This window comes from Falco cherrug, chromosome 9, assembly GCF_023634085.1.
Source record: "Falco cherrug isolate bFalChe1 chromosome 9, bFalChe1.pri, whole genome shotgun sequence".
NCBI lineage: Eukaryota > Metazoa > Chordata > Aves > Falconiformes > Falconidae > Falco > Falco cherrug.
Window position 1 is genome coordinate 41224526 of NC_073705.1, and position 23255 is coordinate 41247780.

The 23255-nt window shown below is 41.2% G+C and overlaps 1 protein-coding gene across 3 annotated transcripts in view; it reads right to left on the minus strand.

Annotated features, from left to right (window-relative positions):
* ARID5B (AT-rich interaction domain 5B) overlaps positions 1 to 23255 on the minus strand; it is a 123943-nt gene that overhangs the window by 66554 nt on the left and 34134 nt on the right. For all 3 annotated transcript variants that reach the window (XM_055719631.1, XM_055719633.1, XM_055719630.1), the window contains one exon: positions 7728 to 7958. In XM_055719631.1, the coding sequence (XP_055575606.1) occupies positions 7728 to 7958 (231 nt within the window). The remainder of the gene's footprint in view (positions 1 to 7727; positions 7959 to 23255) is intronic.

Sequence of the window (23255 nt, forward strand, 5' to 3'; positions counted from 1 at the left end):
TTATCAGACACAGAAGAACAGCTCACTCGCTAACCCTTTGTTTGCTGGAACTACACATTAATTCTCTACCAAACTCCAGCTGATAAAACATGTAAGCCCCGCAACACCATCACATAGTCACTACTCAATTAAAAATTAAAAAGAAGTTAAAAGACCAGGCTGGAAGTGGGGACAGCCAGGCTCTTGGCTCTGCTACAGGCACTCGCAGAAGGAAGGATATCTCACCTCCCATCCCATGAGAGCCCCAAAGACCAGGCTGTCCCAGCAGGGAGGCTGTACCAGCCACCCCACAGTTCACAGCCCTGATGCTTCCTCGAGCAGCTGGGTCACGGCCACAGGCAGTCACCGCGGGCACACAGCACCGCGCGCTCACAGTGTAAGCCGCTCTCTCTACCAGGCTGCTTGCTATTCAAAGGCACCTGAAGAAGTAAGGAGCCATACCAATTTCCCAAGCACCCTCAGCATGGCAGCTGTGCTCTCACAATGGTGCTGGCTGGCCACTGTAGGCTTCTTGGGTAGCTACCCTGCTACTCTGCACAGGACAGAAGGCCACCACCAGCCCCGGCTGAGGAGTGCTGCCAAGGGGCTGGAGGAAATGGGCAGAAGCAGCTTTTCAGGCTGCATCTGCCCCTCCACTCAGCATCTGCTGCCTTCCTGAGGGCAGTGGGAACATGCAACCTGAATAAAATCAGCATTCTACATAAAGAAGTACTGATTACAAAGTGAAAAATAATTTATCTTAATATTTATCCCAGTTACACCTATAGTTGCTAGTGAAAATGTACCAAAAAAAAAAAAAAAGCAAAAGCTAACAGCACTTGTTTCTATTGAAGTTCTTGAGGATGGGAAGGTATTTTATCTTACTTTACCACACATTACTTATGTTCACTCAACAGCTTGCTGCTAACATTGAGTGAGATTCTGCCCTTGGTTAACTGGTGAAAATCTTGAGTAACAGCCACTGAAGTGGATCAAGTTTTTTTGGATTTACGCCACTAAGTGAGACAGAATGTGACCCCTTATCAGTGCTTTTTTGCTTTGAGTATACAAATATTTTATGCATTTCAATGAGTGACAGAATGCAAAACTTGCAAATATTTATTTTTAGATGTATGGGGAAAAAGCAATTAGAGCTAAAAATGTTAAGAATGAAGAAATCACTTAACAGAAGCAATTATGTTGGGCACATAAACAGCTCTGCCTTCAGACATTTTATTCAAATGCTGCAGAGCACACTAGAAAATATCAATTGTTTAAAAAAGCTGCAAGTATTTTTTCACAACTGAAAAATCAATCATTATAAACAACATCTGGGGATCATTAATATCTTACTCTACAGTTGAATTAACAAAGTAAGAAAGAAGTCTGACCAGAATCCAGAACATTTCCAGATTCACTTTTTCAAGCTGGAAGCTTATGTTTGCAGAGGTGGGGTGGGAGGGAAGAGGAAATGTACATTTATCTATATTGTATATAGCACTATTGTGCAATAATCATTATTTCTCCTCCGGCTATGTTCTGGTTTTGTTTTCAGACAGTTATGATTTGAAATATTTACCTAAGTCACCCTGCCGAGGACCTTGGAAAAGGTTTACATATTTTTCAGACTGTTGGAGATGCCACCGTAAAGCTCCACCTAAGGAGCTCCCAGTATCCATGCTAATAAAAAGCCTCCATACTTTTCATATCACATTTCTAAATGCTTGAAAATTCTAGTCTTAGCAGACGAGCACTAACAGCAATTCCACTCTAACATCACATCTGTGTTAAAAAAAACAAAAGCCCAAATTATCTATCTGGAAACTTCAGGGTTTTCTGAATTTCACTGATATAAATTACCCTGCAGGTGACCACAATAGTCAATAGCAATAATGCTGATACTTTACGTCAGCTGAAAGACATTAAAAAAACACCCTTTCAGGCCTAAGTACAATTTTTGTTCTAGAGCTGGTTTTAAAAGAAAAGCCAGCTTTGACTCACACAAAGTCACCAACAGGAAAACTGTAATTCATTTAGACTGGAAACATTCTTTCGTCTTTCTTTTTTTTTTTTTTTTAAGTCTCATTCCCTGCCAAAGTTTTGTTATGTTTTTCCCCTAAACAACTGATTTTATCTGTGAGTCACAAAGTTCTGTAAACTGAGATGTATAACGAAAGCAAAGACCACATTTCAGCTATACCAGGAGTAATGGTACCATTCTATACCCTGAAGTCATCCGCTTTCATCGTACACATTTTTTCTGGCACATGACCTATCCCTAAAATGTTCCTCTGTCTTCATAGTGCTGTCCTGCCGTGGCTTCCCTGGTCAATGACAAGACGGAAGGTAAGCCTTCTGAAACCACTGGTCCAGAAACCCCAGTCACTGGGAGGAAGAGTAAGTCATCCATCACTCCTAACCACTCCCTGCCAGCCCTGGAAGTGAGAGAATCTGCTTTCTGCATTGTTTTACAGGGAGATCTGAGTTGTTGAAAGTTTTGGATTTTGTTTTGGTTTTAATGGAGATGATTCTGCCCAATGCAAGCAATATATTGTTAAGTTTTTTGGGGGGAAAAGGGAAGAGGAGGAAAATTGGGACTGCAATGCCCTTTACGCATTTTTTTCAGTGAGCATTTTCCCTCTGCATTGCTCATGGAAGATGTTTCTTTTTTCGAAGAAAAAAATATATCAATACCACAGCAGGATGTAGTTCTCCACTTTTTGGTATGAAATGTTTTATAAAAAATCGGCCTTTACACGCCACAATAAAACTTTTAACCTTCATTTGGGGGTGAACAAGTGTTTACAGTACCCCAGGGACCAAACAGCTTGTTTAATAGCATATTGGACCCAGCATGCTATAAAAATAATCCAGAATGATTTAAAATTTACCAAATAGATTTTTAAAAATCAAGAAGAAATAAGGTATTTGGGTTTCTCTCACACTCCTGTTTATAGAAAAAGCAACCCCATGCTTGCAAAATTAAAGAGAGCCTTCTGGTTTATCTTTAGCAGGCAGGATTTATGTTTATCTAGCAAAGTGCCATGACAAATACTTCCGTGTGAGATTTTCACCTGGCGAAGCTGATGGAGCTGTAGAAATCCGCCATCACTCAAGCATCTGACCCTCCTCCTTCTAAGCTGCACGTCTGTTCCCGCTGCCCTGTGAGTCCCCAAGCCTGGAGAAGGTGGAGGCCATGCTGACAGACACATCTGCGTGCTCCCTTGCTGCAGGGGCCCACATGCATTTATGTGGCAATGCAGTTCGCAGCTGGGTGGCAAAAGGATCCATGCTCATCGATGCACCCTGGAAGTCACTCCATGCAGTGGGGCAGGCACAAGTCCGGTAGAAGGCCAAGTCACCTTCTTTGGACAAGCAAATGCAGAGGACATGCTTCTCTAGCAACAACTGCACACTGATTTCTGCCCAGATACACCTTCTGGACATTGCACAGAAGTGCAGAGAGATCTCTTTGGTCTATAATGAAAACTATTAGGAACGCCATTTTTTCATTCCTTCCCTCTTGCAGCATGTATGACCACACAGAAAAGGCCAGTAAATTATATGCATTTACAAAAGTTACTCAGTAACAGTAACCCCAGAGGCTGATAAATGAAAAAGATTTCAAAAAAAGTCTCGAGTTGAAGAGAAATTAATTGTTCAGCTGGCACGTATTATTTTATTTTAAGGGAGCAGGGGAATGAGGAAACAGGGTTTTGTTTTCTTCCACATGCCAGTTAGCAGGAGCAGTTAGATAACGGAAGGCGTAGTGAGCTCTAGCCTGCGCAGAGAACTAAAATGAGGTCATGAAGAGAACAGATCCCATTTGCTCAACCTGCTGTGTCCAACTGGTCCCTCCCTTGGGCAGGCAGACAGCCCATGGGGCTGCACAGCAGGGATGCTGCTGCCACTGCTGCCCAGGCGCAGCCTGAGGTCTCCCTGTGGCCCTCGCTCAGTGCCACCTGCAAGCCTGTACGTGCCAGGCAGGGCTCAAGCCTTTGTGCTTCAGTTTGACTGCGGACAACTCCACTCCAGCCTCCTCTGCAGGTTCAAGATCTCAGATTTCTTGTTCCTAGCCAGCATCACCAGTATTTCTCTATCCACCTGGACTGTTTCGTGCTGGACAGAACCTCTAATTACTCTTACTTCAGGAGGGGAACAGGTATACAGTCTGACTGTGGTCACACCCATGAACTTTGGCTATCAAGACATCCAAGCATGGCTTGTCTTCTGCTTTCTGAACAGAAGCATCAAAAGCTTGTTTGCATTCTGGAGGGGAACCCTCCAAGGCAGTCAAATTAACTAATCAGTAGTTATATCAACAAGAATGGGAGCAGGAGGCTTCCCACTCACAGCAGTCTTTCCTCTGGAAATGGAGAGCAAGTTCTTCCCTGGCAGGCTGCAAAGAAATAGATGCAAATGTTTGAGCCTTCCAGCTGCCGAGCCAATTCCTCAGCAGTCTGCTTCTCCGATGACCTCCCCGATGGGATGTTGTGGCACAATGAACCAAGTTAGAAGAGAATCCAAAAAGGACTCTGCAAGAAAATCAGTCCTGAATATTCTGCCCAAACCACCTGGGTACGTGCCACACAGCAGTGCATGGGCAGGACAGAGGCAGGCGCAGGTAGCTGCAGTGTTGGCAGCAGGTACTGGCTGTGGTAGCCCACACCGAAGCTGGAGGTGACGCTTGCCGCAGCCTAAACCTTACAGAAGCTCTGTGAAAATACAGAGGCCATCCACACGAGACTGCCTGAAGCATTTAAACATCTCTTCCAGCCATATCTGCAGGAGCTCAAAGAAAGCACTACATACCTCTTCTACTTAAAACAGTCCCACACCAAAAAACCATTATTTGTTGTCAACAAAAATTAACTTTTCTTCCTCATTTACACTTTATTTATTTTTGTTAAACACTACAGAATGGGGAAAAAAGGGGGGGAGCATGAGAAGGAGGCAGAGTTGAACAAAATGTTTTTGTTATAAATGTATAATAAAAGTAGAGAGAATACTACTTCCTGGAAAAACATTTCTCTCTATGCCTTGTCTAACAGGGACAACAGCTTACATGCTGTGGTGAACGAGGCTCTTTGTAAAGGTGTTTCTGATGTCTCACTTGCGACATGCTGTATCTGTTGCACAGCACTCCAGTGTGCAGAGAATGTGTAACACCTTCCCCAATAGCAACGTTTCTGAAGAAGAACCAGCAACCGTATCAGAAGCCAGCACTTCCCACATAGACATTAGTAGACTCCATTTCCCAAATTTAGTACTCGCTTTAGAGTTTGAGGAATTTCAGGTGATGGGCAAATACACATGTTTCTATCTTGTTCCTTCTGCATACTTCTTTCATTTGCAAGGTAAGAAATATTAATTCAAATTAAACATGTCTGGATCTCCTTATAGACACCTTTTAAGAATTTAGTCACATCTCTGTAATCTGGTTTCCCCCCAGATTTGACTGAGAGATACCAGTGCCTTAAAGTAATCCATTTATCTACTGTACCACCCTGCCTCTGTTTAGCTTTAGCAGTCATCACTTTCCACATGTGACATCCATCTACATGATATCAACGTAAACTGTTTGTATAACGAAGTGTTGTATGTTTTATTGTCCTGCCAGCAAAGAAAAGGATAAAATAGCACTTTGCCTGTTGCCTTCAACAAAGGTAGTATAATTGACACCATACATTTTGCAATACAGAAACGGAACCATACATTGGCCAGTTTTTAATTCCTAATACAGCAGGGCTTGCAAATTTTGCCACCATTATTTTTCTAAGAAATACTTTTAAAAAGTAGTATTTTTTTTTTTGGTTTTATAGGCATTTTAAAAAATCTGCTTCTTAAACCAAACTAGATTTTAAATACACACTATTAATTTCTACAGCTAAGATTTCTGTGGCTCTGGTTTGATAATGAGATAATTGCCTCGCAAAGGTCAAGAGAATGGCATAGTTAGCTTTCAGAGACGGAACAAAGCACTTGCTATGGTTCACTAAGCGTAGTTTCTGCATCACTCCACATGTCTTTGATTCATCTATTACTAATATTCCATGATACACTTACATTATGGATCCAACTATTTCAACAAACCTGTAATCAAGGAATGACCCTGAATAAAATACTCCACAGAAAGCAGATGGTACGCTCATCAAACGCCTTCAAGCCTAAAATAACCTTTCCTATATAAAAAGGATAGTCAATTAAAACTGAACTTCACATTCTGAGCTGGAGCTCAGAGTAAATAAAAATCAACAGGATACTATTGAGTTATTGGACCAAACTTCTAGGGTATTTCATTCATTTTTTCACCACCCCCACACCCCCTAAGAGCAACCAACACTTTTATTCATAGCTTATTCAAAGCCTGTAATGTTTTGTGTGAGTGTGAGCAGACTTGACAGTTTGGGCCTGATCCTGCAAAAGCCTGACATCACGGAATTAAAACTGTTTACAGCAGCAATGTGCTCCAGTGATGACACCATGTGAAGAAGGATCTCTCTTGCCTGTCAGAAGCCGATAGGTGCAGCAGCAGAGGAGCAGTCCTATACCCTACCTCACAAAACGCCCCAATGCCGCTGGTTGGGTCAGTGTTTCTCTGCCACAACAAGGCTTGGACTGGGTGCCAAGCTCAAAGCCAGCGTGCTAGAGTTAGGAAGAAGGGGAGATGATTCTCCCATCACAGGCATCACTGAACCTCTTGCAGCTCACTCCCATTATTATATGTTAAATGCATAATCAGAAATTCTCTCTCCAAGAGACCACAAGAGCTTCCTTGCAAAGATGTAAGGATCCACACAAAAAAAGGTGTCATCCACTGCTATGCAAACAGACTTTGCTCACATTAGCCACAGCGCTCATCCATCTGGTGATATGGGTAATAAAACTTAATTCTCACAGCACAGGTATACTGCTAAAGAAATCACACTGGACTGGAGTTATCCTGGGTGTGCACACCACAGGCATTCTGCCACATACTCAGCAGCACATCCGCTGCCCTTGGGTTGATCTGACACACACAAAAAAAGGTGTGAAATCACCTGGCAGCTATCAGGAGTTGAATCTTGCAGCCCTCTCTCCCAGCTGTAAGGGGCTGCATACTCCTCTGGAGCTGCACAGTATTCTCTACACCATTTGAATTAAGAGGTCACCTCCAAGAAGTGCCTCTACACTTGTAAAATCAAGCTCCTGGCACTGGCAAAGCCCCCACTGAAAAAGCCCACATTCCAGGAAGGCCAGAAATACACCAGCTATAGCTGACATTTGTTCAGGGCCCTGTGAGCATAAACGCAGTTGATGAGCACTCTGCAACAGCAATGAGATGCACAGGGACTCTCTCCTATTTTGCATTTGTTAGCATACTGCACAAACAATGACTTTAAAAAAAACCAACACACTTTGTAAAGCTTCTGGAAAGACATAGGCTATAGGCAAATGGTTAAGGTAGATAAATTTCGAACCCAGACAAGAGATCCTTTCACTCGTACTGAGTAACTGTGCTATAAACTCTACCCGTGTAACGTTATCTTTGATTGTGATAAACTCAAGTTGCAACTCAGATCACTAGTGGCTAGAAGCCTTCAGTCTCACAGAGGAAAAAGCACATTTGGTACTTAACATTTCAAACATAAATAGCATTGGTTCACTTCAAAGGAATCACATCTTCCCCTTGAAAATCAGTGGACACTTAAAAAGAAGAAAAATGTCTTCACTTGTGAGAAAAAGAAAATAGCTGTAATGTGACTTACCAAACTCATCACATATACTTTCATTTTCTATTAGAGTAGGATGATCAAATGTGTCCCGACAGTAGAAGATTTGGGGGTTCTTGCTCGTTACTGCAATGCCTCCCAGGGCTAAAACAAACTGGTCTGTTAGTATCGAAGAAGGCTTATCCTGAACGCGCTTTAACATGGAACGGTATCGACAGTACTGTGGATAGCTGAGAATTAGCAGATTTGAATCTTCATCATCCTCACCTGGAAGAAGGAAAGAAAAAAAAATACTTAGTATGTCAGAAAAATACAAAACAAGAGCTGTTACTCAAGTATCTCAGAAAACCCATGGCCCACTGGTTCAGTCTTTTCTCAAGACCTATCTTTTATAGCACAGTGGTTTTCAAAAGAAAGGTTAAAAATAGAAATTTTTAAAAAGTTTATTGAAACAGCTTCTCTTCTGGCTTTCTGTTCAGTTCTCCCATGCTTACCCAAAAGGACTACCTGGATGAGTAAGAAAACAGCTCTCTGCAGAATTTGGCAATAGCGTGAATCAGTGCTCTCCATACTTTGCCAGCTTGGCTGCTTTGATAGAAATATTATCTGTCATTTTTATTCAGTTCCATCTACAGCCTTACTGAACTCATGTTTACACCAGCTAACATCTTTTAAAAATAATAATATACAAACCCCAGAGCATACAGCTATTAATTCTCCTTTGAAGTGTCTGATACTGGCAGCTACAGCCCCTGGGCCAGGGAGGTGGGCTGGCCTGACCTGGTCATTGATGATAAGCTATCCCAACAGGTGGAAATAACTTTCCTCACATTAATTGCAAATGCAGCAGGACTCAATAAAACACCTACAGAGCATAACGAGCAAATGAATTTTCAAACAGCTCATACTGTCAAAATGTGGGCTCAAAATATAAAGCAATCTAGAGCTCAGACTTTTCCATTCCCCCAGGTTTTAGCTGATATTAGGCATAAAGGCGGTAGATTTTGAAATATCGCAATCAAGTCTCATCATATGATAACCAGCAGGAAACTAACAGCAAAAAAAAACCCCACAACAACCAGAGATGCAAACATAAGAAATTATTCATTTGCAGGTATGCAGCCAGTACATAACAGCACTTCTTTTTATGCTCATTTATCTCCTCAGGTGGGGTAACTGAACATGGCTTTCCACGCATGCCAATGAACACAAAGCAAGAGTATTCACTTTACGTTTTCTGCGGTACTCTGATTACTGAATAACTCAGCTATTTCTTCTGTCAGAGACAAAAGGTCTACTACTTAATCCCATTACCAATACTGAAATCATCTTTCTTACCCTTGAAGTAAAAATCACTCCAGATATTGAAAGAAATGTCAAATCAGTTCTCCCCAACTAAATACGATGGCACAACTCATCTTGATTCGTGTGAGGCAATGGAAATGTTGACACATAAAAGGCTAAATTTTAAGAAGTCTCTGGAAGCAGATATATCACCTAGAATGTCATCACTGCAGATGAATGCAATGCTGCAAAAAAAATCAACATGGCATAGGGACTTGGGAAGTACTGTTTTTACAAGCACAGCTCCTGAAAGGCATCACTTTTAAAAACTCAGAACCTTCCTCACTACCCTGACATAGGTGGGGAGATCAAACAACTTGTGTAAAAAAGTAAGAGTAATACATTTTGGTAAACAGCACTGACATTAATTTTCTAGGAAAATAAAATTTATGGCCCTAAAAACTCTTTTGGTCAATAAGGATGTGGTCATGCTTTTCTTTGTTTTCAACAAGTAGCCCATAAGCCTACACAACAGCGCAACTGAGTCAATTGCTCCTAGGAATAAGGCACTCTCTTCTTTATTAGGAAACTCTAAAAATCAGATCAGGAAAACTGTTCTAGATATTAACGAGCACATGATCCATCTTTTAGCTCCTCTGAGAGTTTCATATACGCCTGCCTGACAGTTATTACTACTTTATACCTTTGTGTAGATAGTGGTGAGCTGAATCTGTTGATCTGACAGCACTTTTCTTATGCCAGGATGTGGTCAGCTTTTTAAACAGGGTGTATAAAAATGTATGTCCCACGTGCCTTTGTAGTAAACCATTGGTTTCTAGACAAATGTGCTGTAAGTCCCTGTGTGGAATTACACAAACTTTCTACCCCTGACAACTGACAACTTAACTCAAACCCCTGGCATAAATTAAATATATTAATACAGGATTGCTTTATACATGCTTGTGCAACCCCAATGAGTACTTTACGATGCATTTGTTTCCCTTCCTTATTCACTCCAGGTTCAACAGATAAATCTAAGAATGAACAAAGGCTGAATAAACTGAAGATTTGTTTAGTGAAAGACAAACAGAGTGTTCCTGGAACAAAGACTTTTTTTTCTCAACCACGCCCACATGAGAAAAGAGAAACCAAAGCAGACCAATCCCTAGTACAACGCCAGCCCAAAGAAGAACTATTTTTTAATTTTAGCGAAATCCAACATGTGCCACTTAATGGTGGGCTTAGTGTGTATTGCTGATTATTTTTCATAGATATGATCAGAAAGAGTTTACTCTTAGGAGGAACAGAGATCAAATTGTGGACCACATCCGTTAAACTCCAGAAAGACAATACATTTTCTAAAAACATTTCAGATCTTAGAAAACCAAGATGCCGAATTTCTGAATCTCATTTTAGCTTCAGCAGAGAGAACATGGTAAAAGATAATACCTACAGTACGCCGCTTGTAAGGCTCAACTGAAATCACTCTAATCCCATGCTTATATCATAATTGTGTCTTTTAATAACCCCATCCAATGTCAGTTTTTCACTTATTTATATATTTCAGGGCTGAAAACAGAGAAACTGTAATTAGGAGGCAAGGTTCCACCCCTGCCTTCCAAGCGCCGCCTATATATGCATAGATGTAATCCAACAGTTCCCTTTGTGAGGGGTAAAGAGAGCTGGGATTTGGCACAGCCTGGCATTTATGTTGGATTACATGTTCTTCGAGTTGTCTTTGTAAGTAAGAGATGCATGAAATGCCAAACAATGAATCTATGCAAGAACTGACTTTTCAAATCAGCACAACCATTTTTAATATGTAACGCAAGACAATTAAAGCCCCAAAAGAAAAAAAATAAAGCCTGCTAAAGCATGAATTCCTAACAAATCCATCTAGAGCCAGAACTATTTAGAGAACGAGCGCAGAAATACAAAACTGTAACTCTCTTTTTGTTTGCTTGTTTCGGAAACATCAGCCTATAATGTTATTGCTAACCGCCATAATCTACTCTCAACATCAGTAAGCTTTTTTTTTCTTTAAAAAGACCTTCACACCAGGATTTTATAGAGCTTGATGGAAAAACTATGCATGTTCCTTCCTGTACCTAATTACCTCAACTGCAAAAGCTGCCAAGTATTTTGCCCTTTAGTTCTTTTAATCGTATTAGTGCAAATGCATTTGGATGCCAACAGAAACAAACATTTAAAGATTTTTGCTTAAAAGATTCCAAATATGTACGAGGCTAGTGCTAGGAAAGCACAATCCACTTCTTCCCAGAAAACACAGAGTTATTTCTGTGGAAGAAATATGAATTTGTGCCTCTTGTAAGACTAAATGTCTAGTTTTGACCCAATTTTAAGTAAAATAATGTCAATATGAACTGCTCTCACAATGATTTATGCTACCTTCTGTTACTTTATTACATTAGACATTCCTTTCTCTAAGCTTTATACTTTTCGCCGTGCTCCTAGCAACCACATAAAGGCTGAGCACCAACTTTACATGCCTGGCACCCTTCCAGGCTCAACTGTTATTGATAATTATATTGAAGTTTCAATTTAATTGCTACTCTGTTGTGACACAGAATATTTTTTGTAATTAGGCATTTCCCATTTTCTGTCCATTCATTTTTTGTATTACTGAAAACAATTTTTTTCCCCAGAAAAAATAAGCAGAACAATGATACAGATAAGGGTACGTACATCTGTTACTATCATTACCAACATGGTAATGTGAAGGAAAGAAAAAAAAAAAATTAAAGGAAAAAAATTGTGAATATAATTTCTCGGAAGGTAATTTTCTTTTCAGTTTAAGTGCTCTTATTCTTCTTACAGTTACTCAATGATTTCCTGTTCTAATTACAAGACATTGTACAGAAAGTAATTTTTAAAAAGGAAATGTACTAGAGTAGGAGGCTAAATAGCGTCACTTGCTTGGTATGGTCTGAAATTCCAAACTTTTACATCTCTTTTATCAACTCTCTGCTCTACCTTTGTGCAATATATTCTACCACAAATCTACCATCTCTTCTGAGGCAGTTAACTCAAATGTATACATCAAAGAGAAGAACACACTTGCAGTTAAACTGCAGGCAAAAGAAAAAAAAAATTTTTTTTTCCTCCTCACTGTAGCTGGTAAATTGGAGGCAAGCCAAGCCTAAGAATGGAAAATATTAAAAAGTTTAAAAAAAAAAAAAAAAAAAAAAGAAAGAAGAAAGCTTGATTAAAAAGCGAGAGAAGAGATATTCAGTTCTAAGTCTAAATGAATAAGCCACAAACTATTTCATAAAAACATACTGTGACGTAAATTACACATCAGTATTGCCCTGTTGTGGTTATTTTGAGAAATGGCTTGTACTGTAAGTCAGCTGGTAAAACCCCACCCTTAATGATTTTGTAATTCTCCATACAGCAATCAACTGGAGCAGTCATGAAATTGCCAAGAAGGAAAACAGACAGAGCTGTAGAGAGTTTGTAATAAAAAGATAATGTACTTTTAACATAACAGAAGTAGAAGATTGGTTTTATTAACTAAAAAAACTACTTAAAAGGTCCCAGGCTTGCCATTTGTTTTGATAAATGTTGACACAGATCTTCATAAGATAAGCAATGGAACTATCAGGGGAACCAGATAAAATGGGACAATGCTTTGGTGTGTGGGTAGCAAATTGAGCAAAGGAGTTATTTGGAATATAGAGCAAAAATGAAGGAAGTTGCAGGGTTCTGTCCGTCAGTCTCCACCCTGCCCTCACCATCCTGCCTTCCTTCATTACTCTCAATTACTAAGGGGGTGTCCCAGACTATGCACATATTATAACCAGCTTATCATTGCTTGTATGCATGGCTTTGACCATATCAATATGCAGCAGATGCAGAGGTAATGGAGGACACATCTGGATGTCTGGAAGGACTGGGATTGGCAAGGGTTAGCTGTGCTGACTGAATGCAGCTGTGACTCCCAAGGTGGGATGTCTCTTGACAGCTGCAGAGCAGTGTTGAGGTGGAACTGCCCTCCCCCAAGACCCTCAGCAACCCACTGGAACACACATGATGGGACTCATTTCATACTATACTGCATTTTCAGTTTACAACAGTTGTGTGGATCCCTCTGCAGTTAGAGATATCTCCTTCCAACCTGCTGTTTTGTAAGATATGGATCAACTCACTCTCTGGAGGTACTACTCTCCCATCAATGACAACTAGCTTAGTTTAAAGGCTTAACTTGCAGATCAAATTAAGCGAGTGAAATTAATTCCACCTAAGTGACAATGCAGTCTGCCCTATGCCAAATCAATGGTCCAAATGCAAGCTAAAAAAAATTCCCTCCCAGTTGACACACTTGCCATCGAGATCAAAAAGGTTGATCTCACCTGTGGCAATGGATTTTGGCTCTTCCAGCTCTTAAGATAGAAAACAGTTCTCTTTCCTTTGTTCTACTCCTTTGGCAAGGACTTTCTGCAGTATGGACATGAGAACACAGGTGTAGACAAGACAAAGACTGTGTAGCTGACCCTTCAAAACCAATGAGTGCAGGTCAGACAGACTCTGCGCATCTCAAAACTGCCTCTTTTAATAACAACCCAAAGCGAGATACCACTGCTTTCCAGCAGGCAGAAACAAAGTTATTACATAATTACCTAAAATCCCAGAAGCTCTCAAAAAGTCTAAAGGCAACAGAAACAGCAGAACAATGGAAGAGTAACCAGGAGGAAGAAGAAATTGGGTCTTTATTACCCAAACACCTTTAAGAGGAATCATGTAATGAGAACACCTTCCCTTACCACTATCCAGTCATCTGCCAGACACCCCCAAATCATCGCCCCGATAACTGCAGCTGTCCAAGAAGCAATGACAGCTACATCTCTGGGTATGACAGAAAGCATGGCTCTCCCAACTCACGGCATAATTATGTCTGGCTCTTTGTTTGACCACCTCTCACACCAAATCCTCCATGCAGAACCAAGGCTAAGAACCCCAGCAGCAACCAACGTCCCTTTGCACCAGGCTGCTGCGATCAAGGAGCAACATTTGAGGAGTTCAGGTAGCAGCAGCAGCAGCACAAAATGACTTCTCCACACTCTAGCACACCAATCCACTCTCTCTCCAGTAATTAGGGAAGACTTATAAAACACAGCTCTTTCAATCCACCTTGCCTTTTCACTCCCATAGTCTTTGTTCACTCTAGTAACACCACTTGGTTTGCTTTGGCTGGCTAATTAATCACGAGACCTAAAAATATCAATCTAAGAATCATATTTTTGTCACAGTTAAATGCAAATACTGTAATAATTTAGCCCCATGAGATGGGGCAGGAAATCTGTGGGTTTGGGTTTAAATAAATTTGGATGAATTATTGACACAACAGGGATACCGCTTTGTTGGCAGGACCCATGCTACTCATCCTTGCTTTGAGAATCCCCCTCTATTTGAATGCTAATGCAATCAAGAACAAAGGCAACGTGTTGCAGGATACGGAACACAGTGATTACATTTATGTTTACCAGATAATGACGATGTTAACAAGTTGCCTGTAATTCTTACGTGGACGTTTGCCTGTCTGATTTTGCTTTTAAATTGATCAAAACACAAAAGCCGGACATTTGCCTGTCTGACTTTGCTTTTAAATTGATCAAAACACAAAAGCCATTTCTGCCAATATACAGAATAAAATGCTCAGCCTTTCTGCATGTATCAGATGTTTCTTCCCTTGTAAGGACGAGACAGAGCTAATTCTCAGAATTTCGTGCTACTTCCCCAGCCCTCTGTTTTCTGTCATAGTGCCAGCAAAGCATCAGCCGTTCAAAGAATTCCTAAGATTAGTTTAACATTTGAAAGAAAGAGAATACTCACAAATCTACTGGAGATTGAAACCACTGTTAAACCCAACAGCAATACAGCCATTTAAAAAAAAAAAAAGAAAAAAGCACCATCTAATACATACTTAAAAGCACATGGTTGAAGTACATTTTACAGTTGGTGATTTGGATCCAAGTTGTTCTAGTCCTACCTAATGGGAACTAAACAGACTATGTTGATTGATGACTGACAGTATGTCCATATAATTGAATCCTCCATAATATTTCTTTCGTTAAATCACTTTGAATTTGAATCATAAATCCAATTTTTGAAGAAGACGAAAGAAATTTAATACTGAACAAGTTTCCAACCACGCATTCAACATTCTTTTTCAGACCCTAATCCAATATTCAGCTCCTCATAACTGCAGCTTCTACCCTGCACTCCCAGGATCCTCCTGCACCTTAGGAATTAGGTTTATGAGGTGTTTCTAGACTCAAAAGAAGAGTGACTGACAATCGTCATTTCCAGCTTTTATATAACCCTTCCATCCACAGGCCTCAAACTGCTTTATGGAGATGAGTAAAAACTATTATCCCCATTACACAGAGAGACAAACTGAGACAGAGAGCTTAAAGGATTTATTCTACAGCATCAAGCAACTTAGAGAGCAAGGGAGAGAGCAGACTGGCCAGGCAGAAATCCTTGTTGGGGGTGTTTCTGGGTAAGTGAGACTTTCCCAAGTTTCCCTGAAAGGGAAGTGGCAATCTCTGGCCACCCCAGCCACCCTGCCTGCCTCCACCAGAGACAGGGGATGAACCAGGCAGGGGCTCTGTACTGAGGCTTCTCTCCTACCACAACTGTTTTCCCTGTCCTACACAATCCCAGTCACTCCTTCACTTTATTTGGCTGCTGCCCACCTGTGATTATCTTCCCCCTTCATGGAGGGTTTGCAAAGCAGTGGTTCACCCTCCTGCCAAATGGCAGGTGACTGCTGTGATGATAGCTGCAGGAGCACGAGAAAAGTAAGCTGATGTTGGGGACGCAGCCAAGTTCAGAGCTGGGCTGTGAAATCATCTTCCTACCTCTCAAAACTTCCTTCTCTCCTTACTCCTCAGGTCACAGGCATGGGCCAGCCCATGTCCAAACAGCCATGGATGGCTACAGTAAACCACTCTGATATAAAAGGTTTTTAAACTGCCCTATTAGCTTTCTAAAGCAGATGGAGACTGGGGGAAGGGGGAGATTCATTGTAGAAGGGAGCACATGCTGCCTGTCCTCTTGAATGTTCTGGGTCATGCGGACCATTCAGGTTGAATGTGCATCAGCTTTAAAACAAGTATTTATCCTGGTTGTCCTGGTTACTGATAAGCAGCTTCAATTCTGCTGATAACAAAAAGAAGAAAGAATTAAAAAGGGGAGGGGGGCTGAAAACATAATTTGGTAATATGACGAAGCCAAGAAGAGGAATTAAATCATACTAAACAAGCCAATTGTACTGTAAATGGCTCTGCCTCTGTATTTGCTTTTAAATCATCTAAGGCTCTAACATGGCAGCTGCTTCAGTTTTAACAAACAAACAGTAAAAATCCCTTTTAATAACGAAAGGAAATAATGATATACTTTGCTTTAGCTGAATTCAAACATAATTTAATTTTTCCTGAGGTGAGATTTGCACAGGGAACAATCAGATAATAAGTGTTATCATTCTCATAGACAAAACTGAACCAGCACTTTGCAATTCAAAGTGCTATTTAATGCACCATTTTCAGCAATCTCTGAACACCATCCAACATAGCACTGAACTACGCTTCAGTACTTACACATAAAGCCTGATCCTGCAAATACTTGGGCACGGGAGTTATGCTGCTGTTGCTGAAGTTACATGTTCCCTAAAGCGCCTTCATGAAGGGGGTCACATCCAGGAACTTTTCCTACAACACCTTCTCATATTCTTTATTACTATTACTACGGTTATGTGTCTTGGTCTCTTTTTCTTCTGAAGTGTAGCACTACGCAGAGAAAATACTGGAGAATAAAACCCGCTCCTTTTGCAGAGAAACATGCAACTAGAGCCACTGGCAAGAGAGGGGCACGTATTTTTACGGCAATGACAATTAACCACTGGAACAATGAGCTCAAAGACATAACAGGTTCCCCAATCCAGTGCCCAAGACTGAAGCTTTTTTCCCTGAAGATATTCTCTGGTCTGATGAGTTTTAAACTTCTGGTCTGTTACTTGTCCTCTGTGCTGAAGAGGTCCAGGACAAATTCACACTTGCTTGGGAAAATTTTAAGGCATGAAAAACAGGAAAAAATGGAAAGCCACTCAGAGTTAAAATGAGTTACTGGGTTTAATATCAGAGTAACTGGGTCTCCTGTCCTCTCATCTCTCTTTCACCTCTGCACACCATTCAAACACAAATGAGAGGCATACACAGCTTTGCTTATAAGGGACTGTTACACCACCTCTTCCACACAGCAGAATCAACTGCCTTCATTTTCCACTGCCCACAAAAGTATGAGTCAAAAGCCTTATCTTGGTGTTTCACACGAGGCCCTTTCACTATCATTCTGAAAATTCAGAGGAACTGCGCCCTCCCTGAAATAGCAATAGCAGAAGCTGCCGGCCCCAGAGCTGTGACATGAGGGGTGGAGGATGGAAATGGTCCAGTGATTTAAACAGTCGAGCTCCGCTTTTGACGTTTATGCCCTCTTTGAAACCCTTAATGAAGTAACAACCCCGTTAATTCTTGCAGGGTATTTAGTACACATAAAAACTGCATTATCTACTATTTACAATTTACTACACACAAGCAGTATCTGGCTCTGTATAAAAATAACAAGCTCACTGTAACCCTCCGCTCCCTAACCATACTGCTGATTTCTTTGACACATGGAGAAGTGAGAATAATTACATTTTACTGAGTGCGTCTCATTACACTGATTTAAGTAAGATTTCCAAAGCTGCAAAAATATGCTTTTCGATTTCATTTGTTTCTAGCAATTCACTCTGAAGACTGTTAGTAAAACCTTCAGAAATCATCATCAATATGGACAAAAATTGTACCCTTCTCATGTGGACATTTGACAGAGGGATAATAGGGTCTAGAAAGACCACAGTCAGACGTTGCTTTTCTATTTAATGTTTCCTTCTGTGCCAAACATAATATAACAGACAAGTGTTAGAGAGACATGCAGGGGGGAGCCTGAATAGAGAGCTTTAAAAGAGGTCCTTAATAGAGAAGCTGTATGCTTAGTCTTCAACAACATTCAATGGCAATTTATTTGCAGCCATTTTCTCATGTAACCTTTCACACGGGAGCAGGTAAGATACAGCACAAGACAATTTGTCAACTGCCAGATATGAACAAAAGAAAGCATTTTTAATAAGCTTCAGTGGCTCCTTGTATTTGTTTTGCAACATGTTAATAACTTTCTTGGAAGCCAATCAAAGACAAGAAGAGAAAAAAAGTCAAGCTGGGAAACAAAAACCACAGTTAAAGAATTTTACAGATAAACTTGTGTTATCATCTACTGTGTAATAATGCTTAAATCCAGGAGTGGCAAGGAATTAGAATTAGCACGAAGCCATTTAAAAAAAACAACCAAAATGCAATTACAGAAATGCTAGCACCGTATGTTTTTTTCCCAAGAGTTTGCTGTCCTTTATCTCATCCCAGCGTATTACATACCGGTTCCCCAATACAACCGTACTTTGGTTCTCCTCCTTCCTGGCAAAAAGGTGAAACTCAACCTGAGGACTGCCATGAGGAAAGGTCAGTTGGGAGCTGCCAAACTCCAGGCTACCAACCCAATTCCCCTGCACCATGCTCCCCCAGCTACTCAGGGAGTCTCATCTCCTAACTGAACTTCTCATGTGGCACCAAATAACCCCCAAATTGTTGCTCTGCAAAACCACCCAAATGTAGCTTCAATAGCTGTTACTAGGTATATGAGTAAGTCTGTGGTTGCTCATTTAATCCAATTCTGCATCACAGCAAAGCAAACTCAAGCTGAACAGAGTAGTAATAGGAAGAAGGTGTAGAGGAAAAGGTATGTAATGCACTCCCTTGTCTAGGATATGAGGACCAAAACCAGAGCGATATGCAGGACAAGACAAACAAACCAACTGTGCTGAAGTTCAGCAACGCCAGGGCCTTCCTGTGTGACCAAAGTCCTACGAGGTCTTTCTGTGGCGCAGTCTCATTTCTGAGGAAAAGGTATTAGTTGCAGGCATGTGAGAGCTTGCGGGTCAATTGTTCCTGATCCCTTCCCCTTCCTGCATGCAAAAGAAGAGGTGCAAAGAGCCTCCTCAAAATGGTATCTACTGATACCTGTGCCAAAAAGACTTCTGCAGGGCTAGGGTTCATTCATTGGATCAAACGCTCCAGTCCCATTTCTAAGGGAAGCATCTTCGGGTATTGACGAAAAGTCAAGAGTGCCTGAACAGGGAGGCTTCACAATCCCAGCAACATACACTGAAAAATCTGATGAAGTGTTAAGCGATTTCATTAACGTTATTAAAATGTAGAAAATTCCCCTGGAAAACTTCACACAGGCTTTCCCGTCTCCTTGCACATTACTCATGGCCTGAGAGACGCGTGAGGAGCAAATGGAGAGAAATAAAGCTTCTCTCCAGTCAATTTGGACCAAGTCCTAGTCTTGCTGGTAGAAAGACCAGGCTTGTGGGCTTCAGTGAGAACAGGGCTGGGTCCTTTGAACTAGGTTATTATGGCATCTGCAAGAGAGGTACAAAAGTATATGGCAAGAGAAGATGTGCCTGAGAACAAAAGGAGCTGCCAGTCAGATGATATCCCTCCTTGTTATGATGATGAAAAGACTCCCAGACTTCAGCAGACACACACCTGCAGAGTTTAGTATCCTATCTCAAAATTAGATTTTGCCTTCTAAGGACTTTGCAGAGGAGCCTGTCACCCAGTGAAGGGAAAGAATATAAGCATTTGCTCCTCAGGAAAGAGGAATGGCCTTTTGAATAAGAAAGGGCTCCCTGCCATGGGAACCTACCGGCCCAGCCCCATGCTCTTCTTGAGAACTAATACAGGATTCTTCTTCCTCTTCTGCAGGACCAGGAAATCATTCCTATAGAAAAGAAGTCGTGCTACCTGAATTATCTGAAAAGGCCTCAGGTGGAGGCAGGGTGAGAAAGGATTTCAGGACAAGTTATGCCTATGAGCCGAGGAGAACAAGCAAGTATCCTCCCACTCTCTTCTCTAGGCAAACTCTCTCTCCATGTTTGCAGTGAGAATGTCAGTCTTCAGTAAATCTGGCCAGGAAGGGCCCAGCAGTGCGCTGCCAATCTTCCAGAGAACACCAGGCAGCTCCTGTTCAGCTCCCGAAGGGCTTTGGTTCGGCACAGATCTGAGTGGAAGGCTTGGAAGTAGAAAACAGTCCTAAAGTACTATCTACTAGTCTGGAACGTGCTCTACTAATAGATAGCACTGTCTATTTCAAAGCACTTAATGGACGCTAATTAGTCCTCAGGGCATTCGTATGAGGCAGGTAGATAGATAAGTATTATTTCCCCTGCTTTACATATGAAATAACCTCATCAGAGATGTTCTGACTTGCTTTAGGCCACCAAATGAGTCACTGAGCTCAGCTCTCAGCAGGTCCTGGCTCCCAGACCTGTGCTCAGACCTCTCAGCCATACCTCTTTCACAAGTGCAAAATCTTCATTTCAAACGTGGAGGGAGAAAGGAAAAAAGATCAAGGAGGGGTGATAACACTGGGAAAAAATATGCTCTGGGAAAGGAGCTTCCAAAAGAATGACAAAACAGAGCCTTGTATCTACTGAATGCTACATACCAAATCTAGGACAAGGAGAGAGATGAAAAACACTCTTGATACAAAATTGTAAGACTTTTTGTTATATATTCTCTTCAAGCAGTCACAGATATTTACTGTGATTTGTAACCACCACTAATGTCTGTTAAATAGTTTCAGATTCCTATTTCTAGCATGGCCATAGTGTTAAAAGAATGTGCAAGGGCAGCAGGCAGCAGTCCTGGATGCACAGAATATATATGCTTAGTACATACATGTAAATTACATTCCTACACACACAAAAGTTACACTGAGTTGTTATTCCACACTAGAGACCTTTGTGACTTGAGATACCATGCTGCTCTGGTAGGCAGGAACACAAAAATGATGGATTTTATATCTCTTCGCGAAAGAGCACCAAATGGTTTCAGCCACCACTTGCCAACAGCCAGAACACACAAGACACCAGACCAGCAGACATTAAATGGCACATGCTTCCTCAAACCAACAGCATGCTGTATCTCCCACTGCTTAACTCCCCTTGACCAGTGCAGAGTGAGTTGGGCAGATTATGCCCTAAACTTTTAAGACTCCCAACCTAATACACATTTTTCACATTCCTGAACATGCCTCCCAATGACACCTTCCCTTTCAGCCCACAGCCCCCCATCCCACCGACTCCTCATGCTCCGCATGACCACACTGCGACCCCATGCCTCTGGGCATCTCTCCTCCGGTGTGGCTGCTGGGGATCCCCAGCATCAGGTGGCTGCAGCCTGGTGCTCCCTCCCCAGGAACGCCTGCCTCTCAGAAACCTGGACTGACTACCCCTGGTCACAGCCTGCATCTAATCTCATCAGTGCAAAGGAGCGGGATTACCTTTCTTTCAGTCCTGCCAAAGGAATGGCTATGCTGGCCTGTGCCCAGCACTGTTTTCTCCGCATTAACAGCCCATTCACCAGCCAGGACAGAGGACCCTGAGGTGCAGGGTGCTGCACGGACTGCTCCTATTCCAGAGAGGTGGAGAGAGCACCAGCACACACCAGATCCATGTGGAGATGAGAAAATAACAGTAGTGACCATACAAATCTTACGTTTCTTATTCCAGACATCCTTGTCAGTGCATTTCTGACCCTCAACTACACAATTAAGTGAGCACAGTGTACCAGTCCCCCAGAACATTCACTAATTGCTTGTGCTAAAAACAAACTTAATTTTTTGCTTCTACGGAATTCAGAGACCAATCTTCAGCTACTACAGGCTATGCAAATAATTACTTACTTTTTCAGAGGGAAAAAAATTATTTATACAGTGCATTATCAATCTCAAATGGTGACGTTTAAGCATAAGTTGATGAACTATATGCAGCACAATACAGCTGCTTTGCATTTTGATTCCTTTACTTATAGACCACGGCAAATTAATAACTCAAAAATGTTGTTTCAGGCAAAGTAATGGACACACAATAAAACTATTCATTTCCTCAAAGGTCACTCTAGGAGAAGCATACATTGTTTAGAAGCCTACCAACAATGCTATTGTTCCAAAGAAAAAGTGAAAATACATAATGAGCAGTTAGTGCCTATATCTGCATTGGAGACCCTAGGCTAATTTAAAGTGCAATCTTAAGGCAATCAATCATACTCTAAAATTACTTCATTTTCCAAACTGTTTACACTTTTTAAGTTACAAATCCACTTTCTGCTATTTCAACTCACGATTTACAGCTACAGATTTAGCCTGCCTTGGCTTGCTGCCAAACTCTAGTCATGAGGGAGCTAATGATCTGAACAGATCAGTGTTTTATAATGGAGAAAAGCGCATGTAAATTTCCAGCATGTCTGCAAGTAATCAAGGCATGCTGACTATAAATGAGGCGGCCTCACATTTATTTTAGGAGAAATATCTTAAAGCCCCACTTTTTATCCGGGCCAACAACAAAAAAAAAATTTAAAAAATAATCCTTTTAAAAAGGTACTCCAAGATTATTCCAAATGATTCTAAATGGAACTGCTAGGCAAACAATATGTTAAAGAATAGTACAATAGCTAATTTCCTTTAGTGTTTCTATCTCAACCAGATCATATCCTTATCATGGCAAGCTGGAACATTAAACTCTTTAGTTCATGGAATCAAAACACAAGAGTGCTTCATATTACATTATAGAAAAATGCGCCATTCCCTACAAACAAGGTCAGATTTCTGGAATGCCAAAGGTCTACATTTAAACAGAGCTGGGAGGAGGGGAGGCGTCGCCCACTCCGCTCTCTAAAAAGCAGTGGGAAACTAGACCAGCAATTTAAATTTGTTTTAATAGCCAAAATGGTAGAACGAGAGCAAGAAGTCTCTTGAGAGATGATACTTAAATTAAGTATGATCTTTATTGTTTCATTACAGTGGCATAGCCAAATAATGACTTTGTGTTACTGTACAAATAATGCCGGATCCTCATTTTCTAGCGGAAATAATTACTCTATTCTGTCATTTTCTGCTTACCATCAACCTACAGCCCCCTCCCTGTGTAGGCAAATGGTTGTCATAGTTTTGGGGCTGGACCAAGGAAAGTTTGAGATTTTCTCCTATTTTTAAAGGCTATACCAAGGAGGCATACTCTGACCTAAAAGTGGCTTTAAGAATGGAGCTATAAATATTCTTCTGTTGTACTTCATGAAATTCAATCTATCATGATGGATA